This window comes from Primulina tabacum, chromosome 5 (genome assembly GCF_025594145.1).
Source record: "Primulina tabacum isolate GXHZ01 chromosome 5, ASM2559414v2, whole genome shotgun sequence".
Lineage (NCBI taxonomy): Eukaryota > Viridiplantae > Streptophyta > Magnoliopsida > Lamiales > Gesneriaceae > Primulina > Primulina tabacum.
In genome coordinates this window covers 5088387-5108148 of record NC_134554.1, presented here as the reverse complement: position 1 = coordinate 5108148, position 19762 = coordinate 5088387, and the positions used below count along the sequence as shown (strand labels likewise).

Genomic DNA, 19762 nt, shown 5'->3' with positions numbered 1-19762 from the left:
ATGATATAATTGTTATGTTCTTAAAAACAATATTTATGTAATACAAGATTAAATAAGCAAAATAAAATCGTAATTAAAAGCATGTGTACGATTATTTAATAGTATCATATTTAAATGATCAATCAAACCTTTTGAACAAGCTACATGAAAATTTCAAATCCCATTAATACAGATTTTATGTTAAAGAGAACAAAAGATACAAATGCATGAAAAATCTATTTCATGACAATTTAGTTTTATATCAGAAGAACAAATGATACCATAATGCAAAGACCGTGCATAAAACAGAGTAACCTACAAAGATATTAGTTTGCAAAGATCCACATCTGAATCCATTCTCCCAGTTACATTGAGAATGACACATGAGAACTAAAATTCTGCTAAGCAACCAATCCCGTAATCTAGATGACTGAATGATAACATTCTCAAACAGTCACAGCCAAAGAAACACGAGACTTTCCCATTATTCCTGATCAATGCACTGAATCCAATTTGGAAACATGGTAGGTTACACAAGAAATGCGGCAAATACAACATTGGATCAAAAGAATTCCAAACCAGTGGAGACCTCCGATCAGTACAAACGCAGGACACTTCTCGCAGCTGAGTGAGAATTATTCGGATTGAGGTCCATTCCCTCTCTTCGTCCAATCCCCATTGGTGGTAAGTAAATCCTCAACGGCTCATTACCAGTACGGTCCAGAGAAAACCTCCCACTCCTACTCTTTTCCAACACATTTCCATATCCATTTTGAATACTGGATTTCCTAAAACTTTCCAATGGTGCATGATGAAAGAGATTAGAATTCCTCCAACTCACAGTGCTATTGCTCCTAAACACTTTTCTCTCGAGTCCACCTCTCCCATCTGCATTCCCTTCCCTATTCAACTCCCTCCAAGACTCAGAAAATGATCGCTCAAACCCATTAGTTCCACAATATCTCTGCTCATCGCCAAACTTGTTCCCGCCACCATGCTGGTTTATTAAGCCCCATATCCTCCTACTCCACCGCCTAGTCTTTTACGACTCTTTTCTTGCTGCCTTCCCTACACCACGGAATCACCATCTCTAAGCCCACTCGTCAATTCAAAAGATTCGGAACAATCATCCCTGAAAGAACTTGAATTAGAATCCCTCAAATCTCTCCCCCCAGTCAATATTTTTGGCCCGCGGCGGTAATCCACACATGCAGGCAAAACCTTACTATCAATCTCGGCAACCACAGGATGATCCAACTTCCTCATCGAACTAGACATATCAAGACTCTTCCTTCTCTTCGAAAAAGAATCCGAATTACAACCATGGTTCGCCGGAACGGTAGTTGTAACGGTTGTGGTGCTTGAAACGGCAACTACCGTTCTAGTTCCAATATTATGTCGCGGAAAGATTGCGGAACACTTGTATAAATAATTTTAATAAATTCAAAAAATTAGTTAAAAAATTTAAGTATAAATTACAATATACTAAAATATAAAATACACGAAGTTATTACAAATTAATATATCAATACAAAACTATTTTACAATAACAGCGCAATAAGAAATATAAACTAAAAATTATAACTAACCAAAGCTAATACCATGAGAAGTGACGCACATGAGCGAAATCATTGTTATATTCTCTATTAGTATCCCGTTGATTAAATTGATTTCGAACATTTGGATATTGACGGAATTGTCCATAAAGATATTGATTAGATTGAGATGAAGACAAGATCATTAGAATGAGATGATTGATTTTGTAATAGTGTTTCGTCACGACGATTGTAGTATCTGAATCCACGATACCCACTAGAACTATAAGTTGTACTTGAAGATATATACTCGGGACCATGACGTTCAACACCACGTCATATAAATGATGAAAATTCATTGTATCTATCACCAATATATTGAGACAACCCATAATCAAATCCACGATGTCTAATTCCATGTGTACCAGATGTTGAAAAATCAAATGATCTATCAAAAGAATCGTGTCTAGAATTATAATTACCATGATATCCATATCCACCTGATTGATATCCAGTCTGATCATATCCAACATGTTGAGAGTCCTAATTGTAACTCATCGATCCATAATTATCTCTCATTTGAATTTGTCGATTTCCCCCCAATCCAAGACATCTTATATGTTCTTCGACACCCATGTATAGTTGAGAAGAATCAACTGAATATTCTTTATCACTGACACTAGAGAATTCTGATAAACTTTCTCGATCGCTACCGTTCCGTTCCACCGTTAAAACGCTGCTAAAACGTTCGAGAACAACGCTACAAAGCAATCACCGATTTGCCCTGGAACTTTGGAACGGTCGGTTCCGTCCGTTCCGGCGAACAATGGTTACAACCTCATCCTCAGTAGTGCAGTTCACTGTTATCGATGGTGGTTCTTCCATCAGAATTGTCATATCAGAGCGCTGTACATGTGCGTCTGGGGAATCTTCCATCAAAGAAACCATAGACGCCACCATCCTTGGAAAAATCCTACCGAGCAAATGCCCATCCCATGAGGCTGGAGGTTCATCAAATGAATACCTCAAATCTTCAAAGCTGATTCTGCCTGCATCAAGTGAAAACGTAGGATCCGTGTCACAGGACCTCCTCCCGAACCCATAGTCCGCAACCTCGGACTGAGTCTCTGATCTGAACTGCTTCGAAATTGGTTTCTCCACAGGTAATGTAGGTAAGTTTTTGCCATTATTCTGCCGTTTGATCTTCTGCTTCCGCCTCCAGTTGTGCCATTTCTTCCTAAAAACGGAGGCAGCAGCCCAAAATCCTCTCCCAGGACTCTTCTTTTCCCGAGTGCCAATATTTAGATTATCCTTCCTAAGATAAAAAACTATAACTCATATTCAAAAAGTCTGCTCCGACAATCTCGGAATTGATCACATTCCTTTCACTATTATTTCTTAGATTCTCCATACGGGAATCTGGAACTGGAGTATTTTCATCTTATCACCCTCCTCATCCACAAAACCAGCTTCTATATTTTCACGATCTTTGACACACTGCTCGTTTTCGGGTTCCTCCAAAACATGCTTATTCGCTATGCATGACTCATATAGGTTGGTATTCTGGCTACGCTACGCGTGGTTTCGAGAGGTGGAAGCAGAGGGTATCGTTTTATCATCGTCATCAAGTGTGAAGAGTGATGAAAGAGTGTTTCTCCCCCTAACGTCGCAAGATTTTCTCTGGGGTTCGAAAGAGAGGCCTAAAGATTCTTTCTTGGAGGCTGAGAATGACTTACTACGACGTAGTTGGGGCAAAACAGACGTGGGCTTGGAAAGTTTCGAAGGAGGTGGGGGAGAGAAAAAGTTAACGTTAGCGGGCTTTGATGAAGAGGAGGTGAAGAGAGATTTAATGGCGGCTGCAGCGGAGGCGGAGGAGGGGCGGCGAGAAGACGAGGGAGTTTTGGGAGATGATTTATCTAGTATCGTGAGGCGCTCGCAGAGACAAGATGGACAAAATCCCGAGAATTGCTCATCGGGGTGGCGGTCACAGCTAAAGGAGGAACGAGGAGGTTGTGGCGGCGGCGCCATGGGGTCGGCGAAGGTGAGAAAGAAGTTCATATCCATTTAAAACGGTAGTGAGCACCGCGGCAGGTGCTTATGCAAACACAATTCAATGCAGCAAAATAGTGCGGAAGAAGACTCGACAGTGAAATTACATTCTCCATTTGTCTGGATTGGGAGCTTTGGATTTTTAAAGATTCTTTGTCGAAAGGAAAAAAGAAAAAGCAAGATATCACGCCATCACCTGTGTCTGTGTGCGCCATTCTTAGATCGCTTTCTCTGCTCCAATTTATTTGCTTTTGCTTTCTCCGTTTGGGGTTTCTTTTTGTTTTGTGCTCTCTTTCTTCCGTCTCTTTTGCATTTCCAGTTTCATCATTCATCCTGCCCTTTCCCTTTCACTTTCACTTTACTCTTTAATTTATCATTGGTTTTTTTAAATTTTCTGCTTCCACACGGCCCAAAATATTGCGCTATTAATATCATACATTTCTAACTCTTTTTTTAGGAGATCTTACGTGTGAAACGGATCAATTTTATCGATATTCACACTAAAAAATAATACTCTTAAGATATCTGTCTCACAAAATACGACGACTCATAAGACCGTCTCACATAAATTTTTATTTTTTTTGATTCGCTAGTCAATTTATTATTTATTATTATTATTAAATTTGAATATATCATAGTAACGAACATCTGTATATTTGACACCAATTTTTTTTTACAGTTTTACCATTTCATAATATTTGACAACTAACTTGAGTTTTTAAATAATATTTGTACATCTCAAGGCTTTTTCAAGATTTTTTTTTCAATTTATCTAAAATTCAAACTATTTAAATAAATTTTATTAACACTAGTTAGATGTAAAAAATCGGAGTTGAAGCACCCGTACTCCATAATCTATTACTCTACACTCTGAAGTCTGAAATTAAGGACTGCTGAATCAATACAACTCGTGCACATTATGCATACGTCGTTCTACAGGCCTGGCTAGAAAGTATCAAGGACCATTCTTCACCTGTAATTCCAACATCTTACATATTAATTCAATGTCGGTTTAGTGTTTTTTAAGGTATAATTCATTTCAGTTGACACGGTTTGGGTTTATTGGACATTAGAACTGGGAGGACATCAGTCGGTGTGTCTCTTTTGATTTTATCACATTTCATGAGTACCTTATCAATATTTTAATTTTTTTTCCCAAACATAAAAACGGAGATTCGATTGCAAATATATAAAATTATAAATGATAACTTTTGAATGACCTATGTATCCTTGGATCTTAAAATATGAAGTCAAAGGGTACATTTACTATATAAATCGAATTAATGATAGCGATTATGAATTTTTACGTCATGAAAAAAATTACATTTACTGTTTCAACATTATTTTTTTATAATAATCGAAATATTATTTGAAATTGCTTTGTTGTAGTTCTCATTATTTAGAAGTCACGGTTATTCACTTATATACTACCATAAATTGATAATTACAGGAAGGAATTATCCATGAAATGATGAGAATGATAAACAAAATAAAACAAAAATCAGAATTTTCCTTTTTGTTCATGGACGTGTTTCATGCCTGTTTTTGTTCGTTTTATATTTAATAGCAACAAAAAAACTACATGATTAAAGATTTGAGACAAATCTCTCCAATACTGTGTGGGCCAAATGTTGCCTAACTTGAGAGGGATTAAGAGCGAAACATTATTTTGTTTTTTTAACATCTTCAAGCAGCAGCACAGACACACATTATAATTTAATTACTACTCATACTCTACGAGAAACAACTTGAATCGTGCTTACTATAATATAGCTTTTAGCAAATGAATTAAGTAATCATGAAATCAATAGCACGCGTGTACTACAATTTTTTGTGGGAGTTAGTACATAATAAAATAATGTTGTCGAATATAATTATTGTTAATAATCACAGAAAATGGGGCATCTAAATCTTATCCTCTGTATGTGCATGTTTCTAATTGGAGGCTTTCATGTTTCTTCGATTTTCAAACGAATTAGGCAGTACCATTAAATATTTCAATAAGAGTTGACTATGGTGTTTAGAAGATAATTTAGTATAAATAATGAAAGTTGCAATAGATAATTGAAAGGTAGAAATAAAGAAGGAATCCAAAGATAAATTGGACCTTAGAATTGATTTTTTATCCCACATAAAAAAAAAAAAAGTTGGTCGAAAAACATAGCACTGTGTTGAGTAATATCATAATAAAAGCCTTCATTTTGGACCCAAAATGTCATCCAAGCCTAGAAAGGGAAAAGCACGTGAAATAATATTCATAGTATTTTTCTGAAAAAAAAATTTGATGATAATACTTTTGCACAGGTAACACTGAAGTCTCTTTTAATACACAATTAATTAAATAATATAAATACTGAAAAGCAAAAGCGGTACATGGACAAACCCAATAATTTTTATGATCTCCAAAAAATGATTCTAAGGTTGAGTGAAGGAATGAATCCCAAAATATAATTTTTAGGCAAACAAATTGTGGGAATTTACAAATATTCCAAACAGTTTTTTAGCTTATCATTATGCACGCACCTAGAGTTATCACATTATCATACGAAATGATTCGAAGTAAGCAAGCAAAAAGCTTTTTCCGAAGTTTTTTACATCAGAATTGCATGAAAATCATCACAAATAGTTAATTTCTTAGTGAGAGATCTGAGGAAAAGTAAAGATGAGCCATGGCCATTTATTTCTCTTACACTTATCCTTTTTTTTACATCATACGACGGAGGGGGGAAAGAATGTGTCCACCACATGTGAAGATTAAAAACTTGTTATCTTTTTTGTTATAATTTGATGCTAGATTGAAATATTTTTCTGAAGATGTTAAATGATGAATAGACCCAATAAGACCTTCATAGGCTGGTTGGTTAATAGTTGCACACTGGAAGATTTAAAAAAATGCAAACTTTAAGCCCATCAAAGATACAAGAAGCCAAGTTGGTCCAACGATACTGATTGCAGTAGTTTGAAACTCACTGTTAGTTTTAGCTTACATTCTGTTTTTGGGCAACAACAAAATAGCATGATTGTTGAGCTCTGCATTTCTCGCATGAAAACCATGGCACAACATTTGCTTAATATCACTAGATAATTCCTAAGATTCGGATAAAGCTGAAGAACTGACCTGAGATTTTTAATCAGATAAGTTGCTGGCAGGCTGAAGTAACTTGGCTATTGCCTCAACTTTTCTTGCTATTGATGGAATTCTAACAGCCGCTTGATCAGTACATGACAGAAACTTCATGTCCGTTAATTTTTCCTTCCCAATATTGAAGTTTGCTAATTTGGAAAATGAACGAAGTGCATTCTCAGCTGCAGATTCCAAATCTTGCAAGGCATTTTCACATAAACTAACGGTTTCAACTTCGTCGAGTTCGAGTTCACCAGCATCACATTTTTCCTCTTTGATACCTATGACATTTGTTTTCAGTGGGATTTCAGAACCTGTAATCCTAGCAGGAATTTCGACAGGATCAGTTTGAGGGATATCACTTATTAGCCTCAATGTGGTGGGTGATCGATTTCCTGAATCCTGTAGACATGTTATAAATTTCAGAATGGTGTATCAGTTATCCGCCATGAGAGTATATATGTTGCATTGATGGAGTGATATAAAAGCCAATACACAATTAAACGGAGTGCATTTCATGGCACTACAATAAACTGGAAAGATTAATTTTAGGTCCCAACAAGATACAAAGTTCTCGACAATAGAACAGAGAATAATTCCTTCATTACCAATATATTCGCCTGTTTCCCGGAATCTGGCATGTGAAATCCATGAAGCAATGACGTTGAAGGATTCGATGCAATAAAATTTGTAGTAGGCTCTTTGGTATCTAACATGTATCCACGAGCTGGATCCCAGGCCTGCTTGTCAGCAGATATCTTTCTGCCTTCAAGAAGATCCCTTCGCACAAGAAATCGGGAAAAGTAGCTACTCGAGGACTTCCTTCTGTCTGTCTGAAAGAGAATTCTGATGCTTATGGCTACTCATTATAACTCAGGGGGTAGAAAAGGAAAGTATCTTTCGTTAGAAATTTTGCAAACCTTCATTTGTGCGGACAAGCTCCCAAAATTCACTTCAAAGAAGTCATTTTCTCGAGAATATGCCACGGAGGTAACAGCATCTGTATCAGCTTTCATCACTTGAAGGTTTTCTGAAGTTTTGGGGGTGTCATCTGTGTGGCAAAAATATGGCTTGATAGTACCCAAATCTTTATTCTCCTCAAAAGGGGCATCCTTTGTAAGTGAGAGCTTCATGCGCTTGCTAGCTTGAGTTGTAGCCATAACTTGATCTTGGGCTGCATTAAGGTGGCTGTCAGATCAAATTATAAACTCCATCTATCTACTCGTTAAATTGCTTGAACGGACTTCTTTCATACCAAGTAATTAGTGTTAGTTTACCAGAATATCTGGTTTTAACAAAGCAAATTTATGAATGACCGTAACACACGAATAGCAGAGTCTTACATGTGATGTTTGTGGAAGTTCCAGACACAATCACACCCTTAATTGCATCACTACTTTCAGGTGAATCTAACAACCCCATACACACTGTATGAATGGTTAACCAGCGAGCATCCATTCCATGTCTGCTCAAGTCACACATATAAATGTAAGAGACACAAGAATAGCATAAACCTAATCAAAAGTGCGGCTCACCTTATAGTTTGTTGAGGACTCGGAGATCCTTGGCTGCTATCTGTCTCTGATGAACTTGTGGACAAGGTCCCAGGAAAATTCTTCCCACCTTTTCTGGATGGACTTATTGATTCAAAACATGTAGAATCTTGTAATAAATTGCTCTCAACCAAGGAAGCAAGCTTTTGTGGTCCAATCTAAAAGCACAGGGGATTATAATTGACTAACTATTAAATGGCTATAAAATTCAAAACCATAGTTAACCTGCACTTTATGGAAAGCTAAATTTTGTGTATGGTACTTATATGACACTATTTCATAAAGCTTCGATAGTGGGCTATCTTTTGGAGCCTAGCTGAAATTGTACCATTAAGACAAAGCCATGAGCCAATGTTGTCTTAAAAAAACCAGCCAAAGACTATCTTTAAGCAAACAAAATTTGGGGAAAACTTGAAACTCTGGTGTGCCATCAGCCATTCCATGATTTACCTTGGACGAATTGGAATCTATGTCTGCAGATATAGAATTTTTAATTATAACTTTAGATCGTGCCCATTTCGGAAGTCGAGATATGCTGAATCTAAAAGCTGCACTTTCAGGGCTAATACTTGGCTCAAAAAACAGTTCCTCGCAATTTTGGTTCTGATTTTCATTTGCAGGGGTTTCTTCACTGTAGGTTTCCAACTTGTCATCCACTCGATATGATTTGATATGATTCATGGCCATTGACTGATTGATGTTTTCTAGCGAATACTGAAAAAGTAACTCATTCGTTCTTTGCAGCATCCTTGATGTTAGAAGCGCTGGGAGCCTCCAAACAAATATACAACCATCAGCTGCAACCTGAAGTCACCGGCAAGTCAACAACAAACTCAAAACATCTGGATGTGGACTACAGAATAAATACAGTTGGCGAACCAGAAAAGGCTGTACAACTTCTGTTCTTTATCAGAGATGAAAGTTTCCTCATGTTTCTGCATGAGTATTTTAAAGCAATAATAATCTTCTTGCATCACACTCTTCATTCGAGGACCAAAGTAATTAAGCAAGTTGGCCACTGGATGAAAACTAGTCACAAACTGAAAGCGCGGAACAGTTGACCATGTTCCCATGAGCCATTACAGTTTTATCAACCCATGATGCCAAGGGCAAATAAATTTAGTTGACATATGGAGAATAAATAAGAACAAGTTACTCCTTTAATAAAATAAATATATCTTACTAAGGAACAATTTAACAGGAAAATTTAACTGAAGAAATAGAACTTGAAAAGCTATTTGATTTATGCTTTTGGAAACATTTAACCTTTTTCAGAAAGATTCAGCTACGTTAAATCATGCATCTTTGTTAATCTCTAAGCATGAGTGAGTTCTTTTATAAAAAGTTGATTTGCAAACCATTAGATAATCGCTATAATAGAACAAAAATCGAAGCTAAAAAGACTTACGGAAACAAGATGCTTGCAGTCAGATAAAAAGATAATGCCTGTTATGAGATCACCATGTCCTGTTGCACGTGCTACCATCTCCCCAGTTATATAGTCGTATATGCAGATACACCCATACGAATAAGAGCAAGCCAAATAACTGCAGCTTCCATCAGTAGTTACCTGCAAAAATAGTATAAGGTCTCTTGATGAAAATATCCCACTCTTGTGGTTCATATTGGTGTACCTTTATTGGATCCCCAATGTCTTCAATTTGTTTAAACGACTTAACAAGACCTCCAGATTGGATATTAAAAGCTCTTACTTTCTTATCCTGTCAGAGTGTCATGGTGATCATCACAGAAAGCAAAATATAAGACATTTTGAATGGTAAGAATTCATTAACGTGGATTATATCCACATAATCAATGCTGATTACAAAGCCGATCATGAAATCTTTCACCATTAAAACTGAGAGTGTGTGCCACGTTACCTGTCCCACAGTAAGAGCGACCTTCATCTGAGAATCTACATCCATATCATAAATAGTTGAACTAGTTGAAATTCTGTGGCAGAGAGAAATATCATAATCCATATTACTCACGGATACATTATGAAGAACAAGGGACCTACAAGAGAAAACGAAATGTCATTTGATTAGGTGTAGGCAGAAGCTTCACCACTTATCAATTATATCATGTGCCACAGCTCAGGGTAGACATGACATACTTTAAAATAATACATAAATATGTCTTCTATGTTCCCTAAGGTTGCGCTTGATTCTTGAATTTGATTTGGAGAAACGGATTTTATATGGGAATGATTTGAGTAAAAGACGTTCATTTTGGGTATATTTGAAATATATCCCAATTACTATTAGAATTGTTTAACTCGACACGGAGATGAATTAAAATTCACTTGAATTTTGTCCATCCAAATAAGTCGAGGAATATAAAATCATTGATAGATTTCAAATTTATCAATCCAACCACAACCAAAATTTTAATAACAACGTGATCTGAAAGAACTCACCTATCAGCACCACAACTCAGAATTTGGGAACCATCAGATGCTACCTTTACTGCAGTAACGGCAGATGAATGGCATTCAATACTCCCAATAAGATTAAAATTCCTGATTTAAGAGAAGGAGAATGAGATCATAATCAGAATGAATGCAACATGCCATTTTTTTACAAAATAAACCTGTCAACATCGTATAGATGGATTGTTCCATCTCGTGCCCCAGAGGCAAGGAATACTCGACTTTCTGAATCTTCTATTGGAACAATGCTTTTCCAGCTTTCCAAATTAAAGCTCAAAGAAATGATTTCCGTGTCATGAGCATCCTACAGAAAAACCAAAAGATGATCGGAGCAATAAGATATTTGAAGGACAAAAGGTAATGCAGGGTAAAGGGACTGTAGTGCTTTTATAACCCCCTTCTTTGTTTTCAAATGAATAAAATTGACACTTAAGGCTACTTTAATACCTGAATGAAGGTATAATCATAAGTGTATAAATTAAAGACGTGTAAATTTCCTCGGGAATCACCAGCTGCCAGGTGCTTTCCAGTCTGAACTAACTGCCATTGAACGAAACCTCTGGAGAGGGGGCACCGAATGCCACAGAATCACGTTCAAAAATTCCAGCACTCACTGCAACTGAAGTTGTGAGAAAGAGCATATCCCTGTAAATTTTATGATCTAGTAGAACTCAGAACAATTCCATCTAAAATTATCTAAAAAATTGCTACTTACCCAAGCATGTGGTTTCCATGGAGACATCTTCTGTGTCAATAGGCAAACTGTTTTTTGACAAGGCAGGTTGCAGTGCAAGATCCCACAACCTAATAGTACCGTCAGTCTAGCATGTTGCAAAAAATAATCCACCAGAGCATCCTTTAACAGCACATGAGAGAGAAGGAACATGCATATTTTCGCATGGAACATTTTTTATTCCCCATATGCATTCGCTGTGTGAGACTAGAACACAACACCTAGTAGCCTGAGCAAGATACTTTGGTGTTACTGCGATTGAAATCACTAGCATAGGTACAAAACATTGGCTTCATGAATTATGTATTGGCAAATTATCTGCGACAAATGCAAGCAGAGCTATATTAATCTTGCAAAGTACCTTGTGTACATCGCGGATATCCCATATGTAAAGGCTATGGTCATCATAAATTACCACTGCAAGATAAAACATCAATTGGAAGGCGGTTAAAAAATTTATCCCTCATTCAAGAAAAGTTAGCACTTGCCAAGCTTATCCAAGGTTGAAAATTGACAAGCAATGGCATCTGGAAGTTTGAGCCGATTTTGGAGCTCAACTTCTTCAATATCTGTTTTGCAGTCCGCAACATTTGACCCTCTGCATCTTCTGGCTTCAGTGTAACAAAGGCTGCCAGCATATTTAAGAGGATTGTTGCTAAATAATTTCACAACTCCATTGTTGCATCCGCAGGCAATGAAACTGTAGGATGTCGACAGTGTAAAACATTTCTCAACCTGATATTTGGGGAGAAAATGAATACATGGCATGGAAAGTAAACAGAATTTAACATAAGTAATTCGGACAAAACTCGTTGTTATAGATTTCCAGTTAGTATTTGATATATAAAATGAACCAACGATAAAATATCACATAAATGAAATGTTCCATAGCATGACACATGGACAAATGCCGTTTTTATGAAAAACGATAGACATCAATAGTATAAGTCATGAGTTGTCCCCTGAAAACCACATAGCAGAAATGTTGTGCTTTGACAGCCAACTCCTACCAATTTTATTCCGTGACTGCATGCACACCGGCTAAATTAATTGCAGGAAAAAAGTGTTTTGCAAGAAGAGCGCTACAAATTAAACAATGAAACTTGATCACTATGGCCACAGCAGAGTATATTGAATCAATTCTTTCAGGTCATTCTGTTGCACAGGACTAGTTATAATAAGACGTCATGTAATTAGTTATTATCTTATCCTTTGATAAAACTACTTATACTACTACACTTTGGATTATGAAAACGGAGTGTCATTAAATGGCATCAGAGAGCTTCTAATAGACAAGGTTTTTTCCGTTAAATGATTATTTATATCGACAGCTTTTGAATTCTAAAAAAATGATAGGTGGATAAAACTACTTTAGTTGATATCAAATTTAAGTACACTAACTAGTGACAAGACCTTACTACCTGTAATTCCACAGATTTGATGATTGGTGAACCAAGGATAAATGCTGCATAAAATTCCTACGAACAAAAGAGGAAGGAATAATTACAGCTAGAAAGAATGATAATCTAGGTGGACGTGTTATCTACATAGTGGACTGTAAGCACACTTATTTACCTTTATTTGTTAAAACATAGACAGGTAGTTCACCAGCCTGAATATGATTTATAGAGCTATGACTGGTCTTGCAGGGAGATGCAACAGCAACAAATGGCCCATCCTTGCAATGACCAAGATCAAGTTTCTTATGCATGGTCAACGTCGCAGATCTAATACTTGCACGAGATCGTGCAGACCAGCCAATTTTCCAGTACTTCAAGTCCTTCTCTTCAGCAGTGAGGAAGAATTTTGCATCTGATGAAAAGGCAATGGATGTAACAGTAGAAGAAAGAGAAGATTCTTTTACTTTTGCGACTAAAGTGTTTCTCTGCAAATCCCAGAGACAGATACATCCTTCACGAGAAAATCCAGCAGAGACTAAGTGTTTACCTGTAGAAATAAAATACGGGATGAGAAAAGATAAGAACGATGAGTTTGTGGAGGATATCTGGAAAAATCCATTCAATTTGCAACGACTTGACTGATGACTAACCATCAGATGAAAGAGCCATGCATGCCACGCCATACTGATGGCCTTTTAGTTCACATGAAAGAGATAAGGTCGTGAGATCCCATATTAGCACTGCAGGTTGGTGACCTGACTGCAACAACAAGCAAGTGAAAGTATGGAGCATTACCAGTGAACTTCTTGGCTTGTTGCAATTTGCAAAGGGACATCAATCATATTCCATCCTAACCAATTGGCCACTGATTATCCACCAATGTACTTGACAATGAAACTTTATTCTGAAATAGTTTGAACTCATCATGCCGGTTTTCAGGCTTAAACTAATTTTCTCTGTCTTTGACATATAATTTGTGAGGTTCTGGATGGTAGTCCATCAAACAAATTGTGGGATAGATTTAAGAATTTTTCTCAAATAGTATCACTTGTTAAGTAAGCACATCGTAGCATCTTACATTCACCAAGTGTTTACATGATTCACTTGTTTTCACAAACTTGCCTCTTACCACAGACATTAGAAAACCGTTCTCAACAAATATGCACTTGATAGAATCCTAAAAAGAAACAATACCATTATTGTTGACTGACTAAGTAAATTCGTCGAATATACATTTTTTATGTTAACTCAAAATTCTACAGCATAATAACATATTCAGGCCCAATTTTATCACCAAGCAATGTAGCTCAGTCAACTTCTACATTCAGAGCTGTCAATTGCACAGCCGTGGCGTTGTAAATTTACGCGTCCAGACAAAGGTCGAGTAAGCATACCTCTCCAGCTGCAACAACACTTGCATCATTGGATAAAGCGACACAGCTCAACGGTTTTGGCTTTCGATTAGACACCATGAGGTGCGATTGAGCTCCAGAATCAAGATCATACAGGACCACAACACAACCTGCGACGTAGGCGAATTTTGAACTCGAAACGCTCGATGCCAGACCGTTCCCATTTTTGACAGTTAATCCAATAACTTCCTCCAGAAACAACTGCACACATCGGTGAAATAAAACAAAAAACCTTCAGAGAAACATCCAAATTGAGAAACAAATAAGAGATTTGGGGCATTCGAACAGAACAAACATTCGGAGGCGTGTGCGGCTTCTTAAACTTTCGATTTCGTTTCGCGTTCATGTCACTGATTCAACTCAAAAAGCCTAGCTGCACGTTTTAATATGCATATGCGGGGAGCGAGATGACGCGGGAAATCAGTGCGAATTAAATATTGACTCGTGTACGTTACGAATTTTCGAAGCTAAATATTATGATTTTAGAAAAGTGATTATATTCATAATTGTGGAAGATTGAGAAAAATAAAATATAATGATTACTTAGTGCTCTCTTTTTTAGAGGCTGCAACCACTTTTAAGTATTTGAAATAATGAGATTTCAAAACAAAATTGATAGTTGATAAGGTTTGATCTGAAATCTTTACGAAATTAAAGAAATTTAATGAGATTTGATCTATTGATAACTATTTTTAATATATTTCTCAAAAAATTTACATCATTTTTTTCAAACTTAATAATGTAAAATAAATTCACACAATTTATTATATATTTTGAGAAATTATGTAAAAAATCAAATACAATATTTGTATACTTTAAAAATTCTATAAGTTATTAAAAATATTTTTTTTATTTTAAAAGTCTAATTTATTGAACTTTGGTTAAACCTCTACGCTGAACTTTATTTTTTTTAGAATTCTTAAAAAAGTAGTTAATAACTATATGGTATTTTCTTGTTATTTTTTAAAAATAATTTTCTTCTGTTTAGTGATTAAAAATATATAGTTATTTAAATAAAGATTATTAATAAACAATATATTTAAAACAAATAAATGATATATAATTTTATGCTAAATAATTTGTTGAATTCAATTATTAAATAATATTATTAACTTTTTGCCAAACACAAATGAGATTTTGATTTAGATTTACGATCCAATTGTAAATACAAATCAAAATTTCAATTTTTTATCTAAACATATTACAAAAAACACGCATATAATTTTTCACATGAACTCATACTTTATAAATGTAAATGAAAAAACATATGTGGTCCTTGTAGCCATTTGATTCACTTTTGGGTCATTAATCATACGATAGTATTATCACCTACAGTGCGGGGATGAAGAAGTAAGCCGCTTAGAAACATAGAAATAGAAATAGAGATCGGGCTTGCAGCCCAGTGGTCTCACCCGTCAGTTTAGCTGGCACCTCTCTCCGGGTTCGATCTCCCTCCTCTCGTGTGTTGTAATAAAAAAAAGCATAGAAATAAGTCAACGTGAAGACTAGCGAACAAGAAAACCGAACAATAAATAAAACATACTGGTTATTTATACATGCACATACATGGGCCCAAGGTATCACATGAACACAACGAAATAAGTGTATGACAAAATGTTACGTAGGTGGAAGCTATCTCTCAAATATGCAGGACAAAATGTTATATCACGGGAACTATCTTTTGAACTTATAGAAATCATCTTTAAATTTTCAAAATTGATAGACGGTGACGAAGACGAGATGATAAAAAATGTTTGATCTCTCCAGCAACTCGTTAGACATTTAATGCAAAGTTTGAGATCTATTATTATTTATTAAAAATTTCTCCAATCGAGACAAAAATAATGTCATGATTTATTTTGTTTGTATTTTTCTTTAATGTAATTCAAAATTGATGTCTACTCCTCGCTTTTTAGTTCATAATTTCAAATTTGTAGTTTTGTTCTTATTAATTTTTTGTAATCATGTTGTGATCGTAATTTAAATATAATCAATTCAAATTATAAAAATAATCAGTATTTATAAATGCATATTGATATATATTTAAAATAAAATAAGATTTAGTATTTATAAATGCTTATTGATATATTTTAAAATAAAAAAATAAGCTCGCAATTTCGAGCCAAACTTCACAAACAATGGCCCATTCTCAATTACAAAACATAGGTAAAATGGTTTAATTCGAAAACCACGAGTGGGTGATGTATAGCTTTGTCTCGAGCTTGAAGAAAATAAGAACGAGATTTAGCTTCATATAGTTAACTGAAAAATCTCACAAAAAACTGTGAACGATGGTCCATTCAATAGTACCTTTTCCACACAGTCGCTATCCTCTCCGGTATTCAAACCTTTAGCTTATCATTTACAATTTTCCTTAAAATAAGTATATTTTGAAATAGACTTTTTTCTATCTGATAAAAACTTTTACATTTTTCATTTCCGATAAAATATGTTATATTTGTCGGGGGAAAAAATTAAATGAGATGGGGTCAAATGTGACATATTTTGAATGGGCTGAATAAAAAAAAGAAACGTGGGTTAGCCGCAGGAAACTTTGAAGAGATTCACGTTTTTAACGCGTATTTACACTGACAAGGGGCTCTATAAATAGAGCTCCCCTCTTCATTCTGATATCATCCCTTCTTCGAGTTTTCTCTCATCCTATTAGTTCTATAATATTTGTGAGGTGTTTGTTTTCATGTATTAAGAGAGTGTGTGTTTCTCTTTGGAAACATAGTGAGTGAGTTGTACATCATAAAATATTATAGTGGAATCTTTTCATCTTGCCCGTTGTTTTTACCCTAATAATTTTTAGGGGTTTTTCACGTAAATCTCTGTGTCCAGTTTATTCTTTATTTTCAGGTTTTATTATCTCAAATTCCGCACGTGGGACCAACAATATTTTGATTTTGTATTTTTAATATCTGTTTCTGCTATTTTATAGATAAAAATATAATTTTTTTTATAATATTATTTTTTTACGAATAAGTTTCAGATTCGTGTTGTATTTGGTTTTGTGAAGATTAATATGTTCGAGTTCATCTGTTGCAGTCGCTCCTAAAAAAAAAAAATATCTAATACAGTGCCACACGCCTTCTTATTAAGAAGGCACGTGCTTTTTTCCTCAATCCCTCCTCTCTCATCCAACTGGAATTGTGCTCTAAACCCTAAAAAAGTACATAAACATTTGTTCTAGGGTTTTACAGACAGAACTAGAGAAAATGGACAGCTACTCGGGAGGTGGAGGGGCCAGCAATGGGGGGATGTTGTACCACGAGGTACAAGAGTCGAAGCTATGCGCAGTGCACTGCGTTAACACGGTTTTGCAGGGACCTTTCTTCTCAGAGTTCGATTTGGCGGCGGTCGCTTCCGATCTCGATCGAACCGAGCGGCAGATGATGCTCGGTTCTGTCACCGGAGATTTTTTCCCAGACCTCTCGCACAACGTTTCTCTCGATGGAGACTTCAGTATCCAGGTTTTCATCCTCTTAACTTTTTTTTTTTGAAGAATCGAATTATTTGACCGGGAGTATGACTTGTTTGTTTTGGGTATTGAGAAGTGAGAAGTCATATTTGCTCTTTTTCCTTGCCATCTCATGCCATGTTTGGTTTGATGATAGTTTTCATGGATTATGTAATGTTTTTTCCTTGGCGACTTGTCGAGACTGTCAGATTTTGTTATTGCTTTTGGTATAACTTTATTACTATGAAATACTCTTTGGAATCAACATTTTTGGTTGCCTTGTGGTTTATAGATGCTCATTTTGGAGTTGTTTGTTGTAGGCTGTCATTGTTGGTCAGATTCTTTGAAACTACTTGGCTTAATCATTTTACCAAATTTTTAAGCAATTAAATTATTTCGGTTGCAGGTAGTGGAAAAAGCTTTGGAGGTGTGGGGTTTGGAAGTCATTCCCCTGGACAATCCTGTGGCTGAGCCAGCCCAAATAGACCCAGAAATGGAAAATGCATTTATATGCCACTTGCAAGACCATTGGTTTTGCATCAGAAAAGCGAATGAAGAGTGGTACAATTTTGACAGTCTCTACCCAGCACCCGAGCATCTCTCAAAGTTTTACCTTTCAGCCTACCTAGACTCTTTGAAGGGCTTTGGCTGGAGTATTTTCCTTGTGAGGGGGAATTTTCCGAAAGAGTGTCCCATCTCATCCTCTGAAGCTTCTAATTGTTATGGGCAGTGGCTGTTGCCCGAAGATGCGGAGAGGATCACCAAGTCATGCAACTCGACCACGAGAACCCATCAAAGTGCTGCTCAACAGCTTTCTGATCACTACATCAAACATGATGAAGCAGAAATGCTACAAGATGATGAAGTTGAGGATTTGAAAGCTGCAATAGCTACGAGTTTGATGAATTCTCCAACAGCGATTGAAACACGACCTGCTCCCGCAGAAAGTGAAAATAAAAACAGCGGTGCAGAACAGGCGTGAGAGGAAGTGTTTGTGGTGAAACAATTGCTTCTTGGTTGCGTTGTACATTTTTATTCGTACAATAAACTACAAAGAAAAACTATTACCAGGATGATGATTATAACTGGGTGATTTTTACCATGCATATATATATATTTTTCTAAATAAGATGCAGCCAATTTAATATTTATTTTATGTGACTGGTTTTGGAGATGACATACATGGATTGTTAAAAAAAAAATAAAAAAAATTACATGATGTAATGTTAGACTTGAAGTTCTTTTCTTTTCCCTTTGCTGCCACTTTTGGAAGGTCCTTTACTGTGCTTTTAGTGCTTCCATCTCATTTTCTCCAAAATGAAAGCACAAGTCATGGAGCACCCGCTTTCTATCGTTTCAGTTCTAGGCGAAAAGAGACCTTGCTCTCTAGATTATAAACAAAAAGTCTCCTGTATTACATCCCATGTCCAAGCTGAATTCCCGTCCACTGGAGTATGTTCTGCTTTATTTTGGCTGCGAGAGACCAGAAGCTGGTAATAGAGGCGGTGATGCAAGAGGTGAGGTTTGTGCTGCCAGTTGTTCAGGAAACAGTTGTATTGTCATCGTAGACCTTGAAGATGGTTGATCTCTAAATTGGGTATGCTGGCTTTCGTCGTCGCGATCATGAAGAAACCAGCCTAGCTGAAAAAGGAGAAGATATGTGCCCTGGGGTTGCACGAAAAGTAGGATAATTTCCTTCTTGTTTCTTGTTTGAATGACTGGAAGCATGAATCTTGTTAATATGCGACTCAAATTCAGTTATTCCTAAAAGGACTTGAGACAGCAAGGGATTGCACATATGAAGACTCCAGTCCTTTTGACTGTTTGAATATTCAGAATACGTGCATCACAACTGCGTACCAGGAAGAAACAAACATCGTAATAACATGCACCAACTAACCTTAAATTTCAAACAACGTTAGTGATGAAGACCATGAAGCAGGCACTTTCGAGCCATGCTCGAAAAATTACTGCTTACTTCAAATGTCTTTGCCCATACAAGTGAACAGTTTTCACTTTAGACATATTTGTTGAGCATGAAAATTAGACAATCTTTCATAACGCCTGAGTCATTGAAACGGAT

At 36.1% G+C, this 19762-nt stretch overlaps 2 protein-coding genes and 1 pseudogene across 2 annotated transcripts; 1 reads left to right on the top strand and 2 right to left on the bottom strand.

Moving 5' to 3' along the window:
- Positions 1–210: 210 nt before the first annotated feature.
- On the bottom strand, positions 211–3944 carry LOC142547531 (protein OCTOPUS-like; annotated as a pseudogene).
- A 2394-nt stretch (positions 3945–6338) lies between these two features.
- On the bottom strand, positions 6339–14645 carry LOC142547506 (uncharacterized). The gene is given in 20 exon segments (XM_075655839.1): positions 6339–7089; positions 7296–7520; positions 7608–7861; positions 8031–8152; positions 8223–8398; positions 8691–9044; positions 9649–9810; positions 9875–9961; positions 10121–10256; positions 10660–10761; positions 10833–10975; positions 11119–11261; positions 11387–11633; positions 11766–11821; positions 11893–12139; positions 12826–12882; positions 12987–13351; positions 13455–13563; positions 14199–14417; positions 14503–14645. Coding segments are annotated over 20 exon segments (3663 nt in total). The 5' UTR covers positions 14563–14645; the 3' UTR covers positions 6339–6690.
- Positions 14646–17244: 2599 nt separating this feature from the next.
- Positions 17245–18830, top strand: LOC142545791 (ataxin-3 homolog). The gene is made up of 2 exons (XM_075653168.1): positions 17245–17692; positions 18086–18830. Exons 1-2 carry the CDS (start codon positions 17438–17440, stop codon positions 18659–18661), a joined length of 831 nt encoding a protein of 276 aa, XP_075509283.1. The 5' UTR covers positions 17245–17437; the 3' UTR covers positions 18662–18830.
- Positions 18831–19762: the final 932 nt, after the last annotated feature.

Bases quoted from the DNA above. Each gene is read 5' to 3' on its own strand.
- LOC142545791 (XM_075653168.1), top strand. From the start codon at position 17,438: ATGGACAGCTACTCGGGAGGTGGAGGGGCCAGCAATGGGGGGATGTTG. The intron at 17,693-18,085 runs GTTTTCATCCTC...TTTCGGTTGCAG, and splicing joins ATGGAGACTTCAGTATCCAG to GTAGTGGAAAAAGCTTTGGA.